The sequence below is a fragment of the Mytilus trossulus genome, chromosome 2, assembly GCF_036588685.1.
Source record: "Mytilus trossulus isolate FHL-02 chromosome 2, PNRI_Mtr1.1.1.hap1, whole genome shotgun sequence".
NCBI lineage: Eukaryota > Metazoa > Mollusca > Bivalvia > Mytilida > Mytilidae > Mytilus > Mytilus trossulus.
Genome location: NC_086374.1, coordinates 32,174,648 through 32,186,309, shown reverse-complemented (window position 1 = coordinate 32,186,309; position 11,662 = coordinate 32,174,648). Strand labels below are relative to the sequence as shown.

General features: G+C 31.9%; 1 protein-coding gene across 1 annotated transcript; it reads right to left on the bottom strand.

Annotated features, from left to right (window-relative positions):
• Window positions 1-2,084: 2,084 nt before the first annotated feature.
• On the bottom strand, window positions 2,085-11,257 carry LOC134707022 (failed axon connections homolog). The gene is made up of 6 exons (XM_063566493.1): window positions 10,771-11,257; window positions 7,693-7,816; window positions 5,676-5,872; window positions 4,677-4,873; window positions 2,878-2,994; window positions 2,085-2,284 (listed from the first exon to the last, which is right to left on the bottom strand). Exons 1-6 carry the CDS (start codon window positions 10,881-10,883, stop codon window positions 2,181-2,183), a joined length of 852 nt encoding a protein of 283 aa, XP_063422563.1. The 5' UTR covers window positions 10,884-11,257; the 3' UTR covers window positions 2,085-2,180.
• Between the last annotated feature and the right edge of the window lie 405 nt (window positions 11,258-11,662).

Genomic DNA, 11,662 nt, shown 5'->3' with positions numbered 1-11,662 from the left:
ATGCACCAATACTAACATCTAGTATAAATTTATTTAAAGAGCTTAAGTGGTTGAATTTCAAATCTAGAATTTCATATCATAAAATTATTCTTGTTCATAAAATTCTAAACGATAAAGCACTTGATTACTTAAAGGAACTCTGTTGTCCAATTGTTAACCTACATAGTAGAAATCTAAGGTCATCTGCAAATAATATTTTAGCTGTTGTACGACCGAACACAAATTCAATGAAGAAATCTTTTACATATAGATCATCTATACTTTGGAATAAACTACCAACAAATGAAATAAAATGTTATATATATAAATATATATACAACTCATCTAAACATCAACCCAGCAATGTTAGATCTGTAAATTTGCTTTCGCAAATTTTTGGTTCTTCCCTCGCCGGGATTCGAACCCATGCTACTGTGATATCGTGACACCAAATCGCCTGCACTGCAGCCGTCCCGCTAGACCACACGACCACCTGGGCTCTCCAAAAAAGAGCTTTCGGTGGGCATATGTTACCTTTCCATGTCAGTTTTAATCTAGCGGCGTACTACAGTACATGATATATAAGGCACGTCTGAATCAGTGACAACCCTACAACAGATGTATCCATCGGATCGCCATCAATGATGGTGATACATGGCTGTGTACATAATGTATATACAACTCGTCTAGACATCAACCCAACAATGTTAGATCTGTAAATTTGCTTTCGCAAATTTTTGGTTCTTCCCTCGCCGGGATTCGAATATATATGAATATATGAATTTATTTTTTTCTTGTTCTACAGACAGTTTATAGTTAGTATGAATAGTGCATTTACATAATATGTTAGAAACTGTAAGCTTTGTAATATTTGTACTGTTTGTTCTTGATGAGGGCATCAAGGTAGATTAGCGAAAGCTAATTGAGTCACCCTCTTTAAATAAAGTCATTACTTACTTACTTACTATAAGGGAATGTTTCAAAATGATTATATATTGGTGCTTCTTTGAGCAATGCTATATGAATATATTCATACACGTCATTCAAGTAAGCCGACAACGTGTTGAAAATTGCTTTTAAACAACAAAAACGATGTTTTGTATTTAAAGTAAAGGAATAAAAAAACAAAAGATAAATCTACCCTATATTTCACTGTTTTGGCTTTCGAACTTTTTTTATCTGAGCGTCACTGGTAAGTATTGTGTGGACGAAACGCGCGTCTGGCGTATCAAATTCTAAACCTGGTACCTTTTGATAGCTTTTATTCGTGTGTTTCTCTGTCCTATATGTTCTACAATTTATTTGTATTGTAGTCCTGTCATGTAAATTAACCCACTATTTTTTTCTTAAAATGTCCTGTACCAAGTCAGAAAAATGGCTAGTGTTACACTATACAAAAAGAAGATGTGGTATGATTGCCATTGATACGTTATAGTTCGTTTCTGTGTGTGTTACATTTTAGTGCTGTGTTTCTGTTGTGTCATAGTTCTCCTCTTATATTTGATGTGTTTCCCTCAGTTTATTTTGTTACCCGGATTTGTTTTTTTCTCAATCGATTTATGAATTTTGAAAAGCGGTAGTATACTACTGTTGCCTTTATTGGTAAAATTAATGATAAAGAATACGCAGAAGTTTTATACTCGGAGGAACTCAGAAGTAAAGAGATATGACAATCCCTGGATTTGGAAAAGTGTCACTTTAGTAAACACTTGCAACAATTTAGCAGACCTGTGTCGTTGATGACCTTCTACAAGGTCAAATTTCTACACCTTTTCTACAGTTTCATTCTTTGCCAGTTACCGTAGAAACTCCTGTCTTTCTCCTGTCTTTTTATCAGTCGACCCATTCTGTCGATTTGTGTTCGTGGAGTGACTTTGCATGGAGTACGTTTCTTAAGAAGATGATAAAACAACAAAAAATTAATCGATCAAACCTGGATAAAAATAGACTTTAGGCATCTGAAAATGCTGAGGGAAAAGACGCATCACGATCTTTGATATCAAGATGAGGCCTTCACTCTATGGCTCCAAATCGTTTTTTTATTTGAAATGAGGTGCAAGTTTCTGCGTCTAGTTTTCACTTCAATATTCACAAAAACAATGAAAAATAATTTAGATTTTAATGCATGTATTTTGTTCATGATAGTTACATAATGTCTACTTTATATTTAAACCAGAAGAGAATTGAGTATATGCATTCTTCTACTTTGTAGCTTTCTGTGTCATTCCTTTTGTAATGCATTGGTCCCAGTCTGGCCAAAATCTTTCTTTCATTCTTTCACAATAATTACATAAATTATCATATTCTAAAATTAGAAATGTTAATCATAACCAAAACATTAAAAGAACTGACATATGAAAACTTCAAGCCAACCTTTCATTCTTTGCACTAAAACTTTATTTTCAAGTCAACAAATAACCACTTACCGGTTTTATTTCAATTTTTGTTTATTTTAATTGACTTTGTATCGGATTTCGCGACAGTTTCTCTATTTTCTTCCAATTAACCAGCTTAAAAAGATCGAGTTATAGTCCTTTAGATGCATATTGGGTTTTTTTATAGTTTGGTTGCTGTCTTCATGGCGAACATTTTAAATGGCATTTCATTAAAGTTTTTTACATATCAATTTATCGTTCTGAATATTAAATGGAGAGCTGCATCAGGCTGACATAACTGTTGACAATTGTTATCCATTCGTTTGATGTGTTTGGACTTTTGAATTTGCCTTTTGATTTTGAACTTTCCTTTTTGAATTTTCCTCGGAGTTCAGTATTTTTGTGTTTTTACTTTTTTTGTACATTCAATTGTTATTTTTAATATGTCTGTATGATGAGGCCAACTAAATTCTTTGAAAAACTATAATTCGTTTTTACATTTTCAGCCTTGAGAACGTCTTACTTTTTAAATAAGTGTAACACTTGTTCCCGAAACTATGCCAGTAAATCTGAGAAAGCTGACCGAAAACAGCGCAATCTTCCTGACAGGGCTCATCACCAAGTAAAAATGTATTTGTTCCTGAAAGTACAAGGAATATTGATTTATTTAAATAATAATTAATTCGATTTAAAAAAATGTTGCTTAACAATGAATGATTGATCGGCGTTTGCCCATTGTCCATTGGCAATAATTATTTCATACACGTCAGGGAGAGTAGAAATTGGCAATAATAATAGTATTCAAATATGTATGCCAAGGGGTGGATCGCCTGGGATGAAAGGTGGGGGATTTAGAGTTCCACACGAAAGTGGGGTTAAATTACAAAGGACAGCCTTGCAACATGGCAACTTAGGACTCCTCAATGAGTTGTTCCAGATTGCACTCTCTCTACCTCTTTCTTTCTACACGAGGCATCATATTGTATATCTCCATTCCGAACAGACGTGGAAGGGTAGTTATACATCCCACAAATCCCAAAACGAACACCAAGGGTTTTACTGCCGGTCCGAAGAAGACCCAAAGTGACCATATTTTTAATTCCCAGTCACCCGTCGGATGCTTGACAACCGAACACAAACGAGTATCACATAAACCGAATATACAAAGAATATATATGTTTAACAAAAAATGGACAATACGGGGCGCCGAATGGGAATCTTTTTTTGTACTCGAAGTTCAATTTTGTACGGATGAAAGTGACTTTTGTTCAACAAAAATAAGTTCAGTTTAAAAAAATTTGTAGCATACTACAAATTTAAAATTTTGTCATACAAAATCATCTTTCAGTGAACAAACGTCACTTTTGTCAGGACAAAATTCATTTTTGTTACACAGACCTGACTTTTGTAACCTAATTTGAAAATTGGGCGACAATAGTCAATTTTGTATGCAAATTAGTTTAGTTTGAATTCTGTGAACTAATTTGCATACAAAATCGATTTTTGTGAGACATAATTGACTTTAGTGAGACAAAATTGAAAAAATTGAATTTTGTCTCACGAAATTGAATTTTGTATCACGAAAGTCAATTTTGTCTCACAAAATTGATTCTTGTCTCACACGATTGGCTTTTGTGATTTAACTTCCATATCAGGTAACAAAAGTCAATTGTGTATGCAAATATAATGTTTTTAAGTTTATATTTTATTTTGCATACCTTCGTTTGACAAAATTTTTGTCTACAAAAATGAATTTTGTCATCACAAAAATGAATGTTGTCTACAAAAATGAAATTTGTCATCACAAAATTGAAGTTCTCATAAAACAAGTCTATATCACATAGTTTTGTAAAACAAAAAAGATTTTGTTATGAGAGAATTGAATATTGTACAAAACCACAAGAGTCCCATTCGGCGACCGGTAGACAAAAGATGTTACAGATAATTTGAATATGCATATCTCCTGACTTATTACCGTTCTGATAACGACCTACGTAAAGCGGTATATAATAGCATGCATATGCCAAAAATTCAATCGTATAGCATTGACAGGATATAAGATAATGTGTGTCTAAAGACTTTTTATGAAATGAGTTATGAGAATAAAACAGTTTTCTTTTCAAGCAAGAAAAAACAATGGCATTTATTATTATTACATTTGGCAAGGAAAGCTGATTTCACGAGCTGATATATTCCTTTATCCTAGTTCACAAAGTTTCATCTCGATTGATAATAGAGGAGTTTCCGTAAATGTGTTGTTATGCTATTGAGTGGTGCGAATATGTATATTTAATTAATTAGTAAAAATAAAAAGGTTCTTACCAATAAAATCTGACAGAGAATGCAAATCAGTGTCAAGTATGTGATAAACTTCTTCTTGACTGTGTCTTCCAATACCATGAGCGTATGTCGTGTTCTTAACATTTCGCCGAAGAAAAAAGATAATCCAAGATGGTACTCCAATTAATCTAAAACCACTACTCTTTCTGTCATATAGCCATCTATCCAGAGTTACTGCCCTTGAAGTAAAATTTAAAATTGATTTAAAGAAATTCTGTAATCATTACCACGAGGAACACTTCACTATGAAAACATCAAAAAGAACAATTATATACAAGCTCTTCAAATCGAATCTAAACGAAATAAGTTAAAGCTTTTATATAAATAAAATATATGATAATGTCTTAGAATTCCGTAAATATTCAAACACTAATTAATATATCTGTGTATTTATGAATTTCTGTGCTTTATTTTTACAACAGACATATAGTGTTATGTATCTGTATGCATGCGTACTTTGTTGATACCAATATTGACTTTAATGCAATGGTATTTTCTTATATTTTAGTATAATTGGAAAGTTTTAACCAATATGAATGAAAGTAGATGTGGGTATAATCGTTAATGAGACTGAAATTTAACGACTCGAAAAGCAAAAGACGTGTTTAACCCCGCCAAATTCTGTATGTATATGTGCCTGTCACAAGTCAGGACCCTGTAATTCAGTGGTTGTCGTTTGTTGCTGTGTTTCATATTTGTTTTTGTTCATTTTCTCGTTTATTCTGTTTTACAGTTATGAGTTCGTCGTTGTCGTTGTGTCAATTTCTACAATAAGTCGAGCTCTTAATCGCATTGTCGTGAAATTAAGCGAATAATTTAACGAGATGACTTTTGGATAGATTTCACACGGGAAAGTGATAAACAAATGTATAAATTTATGATGATGGCTTACTTTCACTATAAATGGATCGACATATTTCATTACAAATATAATTACACTTATTGGTCATATTCAATCGATAACAAATAATATAATAATACCAGAATGTGTTCTCTTCCAACATTTTTTGAAACGCCCTTGCTGCACCCCTTTGTTTCGCTGAAATTTTTTCGTTTAGATCTATTTTAAATGTTTCATTTAGAAATTCTATTATAAACTCCGTGTCCGATAATTCTTGACCATTGTACTCAATCCATGGGTATTTTCCTTTTTTACTTTTCTGTGCACCGTGAACATTCTAAAAAAAATATATACAATATATGTACATTGTAGGAAAGTGAAGCTTGAAACTTTTTATTTCATAAATGCCTCACATCAGGCATAATAGTACAATAAATTTAACAACAACCATAATTAATGCATGTTAAAAATGTGTAAATTTATTTGTATGAGCTTCAAAAGAGGCTTGTCGAAATTTCTCCTGTTTCGTAGCTGGTAAAAATAAAGATTCTTTTTTTTCCAACAATGTACGAAAAAAATTCAGACATACAATTAAAGATCGAAGCTTTCACGTTGAGTTATTTAAAATTCTCAGCTGTTGTCTCTTTTTAATAAAATCATCATGGCTTAAGAGCGGACCGCGAAGAGGACCCCAAATAAAATGTAAAGTAAAAAAGTCTTGTTTTTAACATTACCGTTTGCGCAACAATGAGGAGGGATACCAGTAGACTTTATTTGTATACCATGCAAATAAAGAAAAGATAAGTGTATACCTGTAATTTGCATAACGGTTGGCTATTTAGAGAATTAAACATTTCAACAAGTTAAAACTGCACGGTTTTATATATTTTTCTTTATAAAGCCTTTTCAGTTCTGATATGCCCGAAAATCAGAAACAAGTTTCGTTCATACTGCTTGATTTCGGTATAATACGTTTGCAAAATGATTTGGTTGACCGTTTACCATTTTGACCATTGGCCTTTACTATTTGTCGTATCCATTATCCCATGTATGACATGTAACCGTGAAGAACCTATTTCCAGATCTAAAATGTCATTGTCATGCCATACAAATGCCATCAGCAAAGAAGGAACAGTTTGTTCTGTTCAATTTTGTGTTTCTTGACGGTTGTTTTGTTGCATTCTTGTAGGTCTTTTTCGTTTTGGTCATGGTATTTTATACGGATGTTTTGTTGGCCCTAGTTTGTCAATTTCCTTCCGGTTATAGTGTTTTATAAGGATATTTTGTTGCCTCCTCGTTTATCGATTTCTTTAAGATCCTGTTGTTTTAAAGGAATGTTTTCCGGTCTACTTGTTTGTCAATTTCCTTTTGGTCATGATGTAAGATAGGGATGTTTTGTGGCCTCTTTGCTTGCTAATATCTTTTTTGTATTGGCGTTTCCATAGGAAGACTTTGTGGTTTCCTTGTTTGTTAATTTCCTTTTCTTCGTGGTGTTTTCATAGAATTTTTTGTGGACCCGTACTTTTCGATGGTATCTATTCGGTCATAGTGTTTCCTTTTTGGATATTTTGTGGACTCTTGTTTTTATATTTTTCTTTTGTCATGTTTCTTCCTTTGCATTCGATTTTGATTGTGTTGACTTGTGTTGATCTATTGGTCATGTTGTTTCCTGTGTGATGTGTTCATTTTTAATTGTTTATTTCTTTGTGTTCATGGTGCTGTTGTTTTTTGTGGACTCTTGTTTGTTTATACTCTTTTGGTTCTTGTGTTTCTTGTGGGATATTTTGTTGACTCGTGTGATTTTATTTTTTTATTTATTTATTTTTTGTCATGGTGTTTTCTGTGGGATGTTTAACTGACTCTTCTTGTGTATATATTTTCATTTTGCCATGGTGTTTTTTGTGGGATGTTTTGTGGACTATGGTGCGTCTATATAATTTCGTTTATGGTGTTTCCTCGGGATGATTTGTCTATTTCCTTTAAATCATTTTTTTTCCTGTGAGATATTTTGTGGATTCTTTTTTAATTATGTGATCACAATGTTTTATGTCCTCGTACTCAAATTACTTGCATACCCCGATTTATTTTTAATTTATGTTTTAGATATAATGAGATTATTTAGTACAATGTATCTCAAAATGAAAATAGACAGCTTACCATGTAAGGTATTTTTGCAAACCGCAAATATGTCTCTAACTTCATCACATATTGTGAAATACTTGGTGCAAATGGTCCCCTGCTTATTTGATGCAGAATGACTGTGTCACGTGGATATTCTTTTCTAAAATATATTTTCATCATTAAAACCATTTCAACAATGAACTTATTCGTTAATAAGATTACCATAGTATGCTTTGAACTGCTTGTTGTTGTTATACAATTGAGAATGGAAATGGGGAATGTGGCAAAGAGGCAACAACCCGACCAAAGAGAAAAAAAGCCGAATCGGGCCACCAATGGGTCTTCAACATAGCGAGAAATTCTCGCACCCGGAGTCGTGCTTTAGCTGGCCCCTAAACAAAAATATGTACTATGTGTACTGATAATGGAGGCTGCTTTTTCTAAATACCTATTTGATGTTTTGATTTCTTCTGTAGAATTTTATTTGAAACTTCATAAATTACAACTGTTAACTAAAAACAACATTTGGTGTATTGGTTTGAGGAACACACAAACAATACATCACAAGTACAAAAAGGGGGCAAAATTGGTCAAAAGTTAAAAATAGAATAAAATCTAATATACTCTCTACTTCACAAAAGATTGGTAAAATTAAACATGGGTTTTCTTTATAATAATAAAGGTGACGGTACTAGTAGGGACCAAATTGACAGTAACATTTATTTACAGCTATTTTCATAATGCTAGCAAGATAAGTTGCTTGCTTTGTTTTTTTAACTGTTTGCTCAAGAATTGCAATTAAGATTGACACCTGCAAACAGTAAAAGTATGCGTTTTCAGATGTCAATCTTATAATTTAATACAAAGCTTGGGCAAACATTAATACAATCAAAGCAAAAAAGACAAATAAACCTTTAACTTGCTGGCATTATAAAAATTTCCTGATTTGTAGATTCGAGCGTTGAATTCAATGTGTGCACTTTACTAAAACATTGCGGTTTTGATTTACATGTACTAGCAAATGTGTAGAAAAAATAAAGAACACAAATGTCACGTCAAATGTAAAGATATTCACACAGAAAATGCAATGTTGTACTTTGTATCTATTAACATCGTGCTTTTAAGGCGAAATATTCTTTCCTTGTATTTTAGTACTTTTTGTATTTGCAAGCAGGCACTTGTCTTTGACCAAAACATGCCTATACTATGATTGTAGTGTTTATCTGGTTCAAAGATATTCACCCTTATTAAAATACACAGTTTAAAGTGGGTAATGTGGAACTTTGGGTCATAAATGCTCTTCAACCTTGTACGTGTACCTGTTTGGCTTTCTACCCATTTTAATTTGAGCTTCATTGGTCAGTCTTATGCAGACGAAACGCGTGTCTGGCGTGTTTTAAATTAAATTATAAGCCTAGTATCTTTGATAACTAATAATATTGTGTTTTTGAGGGAAGGTTTACATTTAATAAATATATGTTATAATATTGGAAATATTTTTGAAAAAAAATATTCTTTTTATAAGATAAATTTCTAGCTTTGTTAACATATTCAAAAATAAAAGAGAAGGCAGATATCTAATTGATTTATTAATTTAGAGGAACCGAGACTACTAATCCTAGAGGGAAATACAATAATAAGAAAATACTCATTGAATGAATATGATTCAAACGAATAACAAACATTCTCTTTGGTACAAGACAATAAGCAACTGTACAAGTCAAGAACATTGTATGTTATATTTAGCACGAAAGGATAAATGTTACAAGTCAATGTCATGTCAACGCATTTAATCTTCAGTCTCATTAACATTGAGTCAAAATATTTGTTGCTTCACAATATGCAAAATATTAATAGAAAGCGCATCAAGACTTTGATAAAGTTGCTTTTCGAAAACAATTTGAACTTTCGATATTTATAATAAAAATATTATAAAAGATATATAAGAATCTAAACATTCAGGGGATTTTTCACATGCTAAGAACGTATCATTCACCGTGTTTGTTTTGGTAACACTCCAATATTTGGGTTTAACACCAATAAAATGATTTGATTTGATTTGATTTGCATGACATTTCCACGCAGCCAAATGGATGCCTCACTTTATCACCAGTTTTATTGCTGGAAGTCCAGGCAAGACTTATTTTCATGTGCTGGTTTATGTTGTTTTATGTAATGTATCCGTTTTTATTCTGTAGTTAGTCACCACTTCGGTTTTATCATGTATATCTATTATATATAGTCATTTTATAAAATTTATTTGTATTGTAGGCATGTCATGATTGTTGTCATTCTTATGTTATATTTAATATTGCCATAACAGCAGGAGGTTTTGCATGCCACAAAACCAGGTTCAAACCACCATTTTGTTCCATTTTAATGTTGTGTTTCTGTTGTGTCGTGGGTCTCCTCTTATATTTGATGCGTTTCCTTCAGTTTTAGTTTGTATAAACTCGGATTTGTATTTTTCTCAATTGATATATGAATTTCGAACAGCGGTATACTACTGTTGCCTTTATTTATAGTATGGTCAAATACCGTTATGGAAATTGTCTTTATCAATCAGTTATCGGCATCTAATTAACTCATCGGCGACTGATATATCGGACACCAGACTAAGTGATGATTCAATCGATCAGCTTCCAATCAGTTAGTTAGCTCCTTGTAAAGAGCAATTTTAAGTGTTTTTTCAGGTCGGTTTGTAGAAAGTTTATTGATGTTACAGCATCTGCTTCTTCTTAATATAAGCGTGCAATTCAATTAAGATGTAATATATTTTTCACGTGTGTAAATACGTAATTCCAATTTGCACGACTAAAAAGCTACGTAATTCAGAGACGAGATAAGCGTTAATTTACATGTCTGATAAATGATTTAAATGTTTATCTATCTGACAATCATCTTAACATGAAGGTTAAAAACTAGATTATCTTTACCCAAAATATATCAGATGAAACACCCACGTATAGATATATATATAGCTAAGCTTGATCTTTTATGTATATATATATTTCATAGTATCGATTTCAATCATTGAAAACAATAAATTATATATGTTTTGCTTAAACACTTTAAAATATAAAAGTTAATCAATATTAACAAATTTGTACTTGCTTTTCTGGCTTTCTGATTCGTTTCCACACCAGACATGATACTACTGTTGCTAAAACGGTACCACCAACAACTTTAACAATAAGTGTTAAATTGTCAACTTTTAAGATCTCCATTGCTGACAGGTGTGTCTTTTATGATGATATCCTAAAATTACCTGTATTCATAATGTACTTTACTAAATCTTGTGGTTTATATACATAGGTGAGAATTCGTATCTGCATAGTCGACCATTTAACTTTACAATAAACGTATGAGATATCTGTATACTATAAACGCATCGTCTTCTGGCATTCTGCTCTTTATCATGAGCAAATATTCAAATAATTTATCTCACGGTTCATGTTGGTGCCGTTTGTAATCCATGTGTGGGCAGTGTTGATTCTTTAAAATCAAATATAACCACATGGGATAAAAACTGATAATCAATATAAAAATCGGGTTTGATTTACTGCAAACGAACATTATATCATTTTCTAAAAATCTAAAATTACTTTGGACTTTCACCAAAACAAAAAAACAGCTTAGTGTCACACTTCCTTTTTTCACGGTGTATCGATTCTATTCTAATCATTTTTTTAAATTCGTACTAACATTTCCTTGTCCTTTGGATTTATTAAACTTCCCTATTTTTATAGTGTGTCGTCACGATTCTATTCATATGCTAAAGCTTGAAAAAACATTTTTTTCCCGATATTTTCCATTTAACTATTGAATTGGTACTAGTTACGAGATATATATGTATATATATATATAAACTAAATTATGATTCTTTTTGTAAAATCGTTAATAAAGTGGATAGTGAAATTATAATCATATTTTTTTAATATAGCAGCCAGTAGGGTACGATTTGTCAAGTCAAGCATTTAAACATTGGTAATGAATTATTCATTCG

Coding starts and splice junctions, on each gene's coding strand:
- LOC134707022 (XM_063566493.1), bottom strand. CDS start 10,883: ATGGAGATCTTAAAAGTTGACAATTTAACACTTATTGTTAAAGTTGTT. Junction 5,873..7,692: donor TTGCAAAAATACCTTACATG/GTAAGCTGTCTA, acceptor TATTTTTTTTAG/AATGTTCACGGTGCACAGAA. Junction 2,995..4,676: donor TTCTCTGTCAGATTTTATTG/GTAAGAACCTTT, acceptor TTGTACTTTCAG/GAACAAATACATTTTTACTT.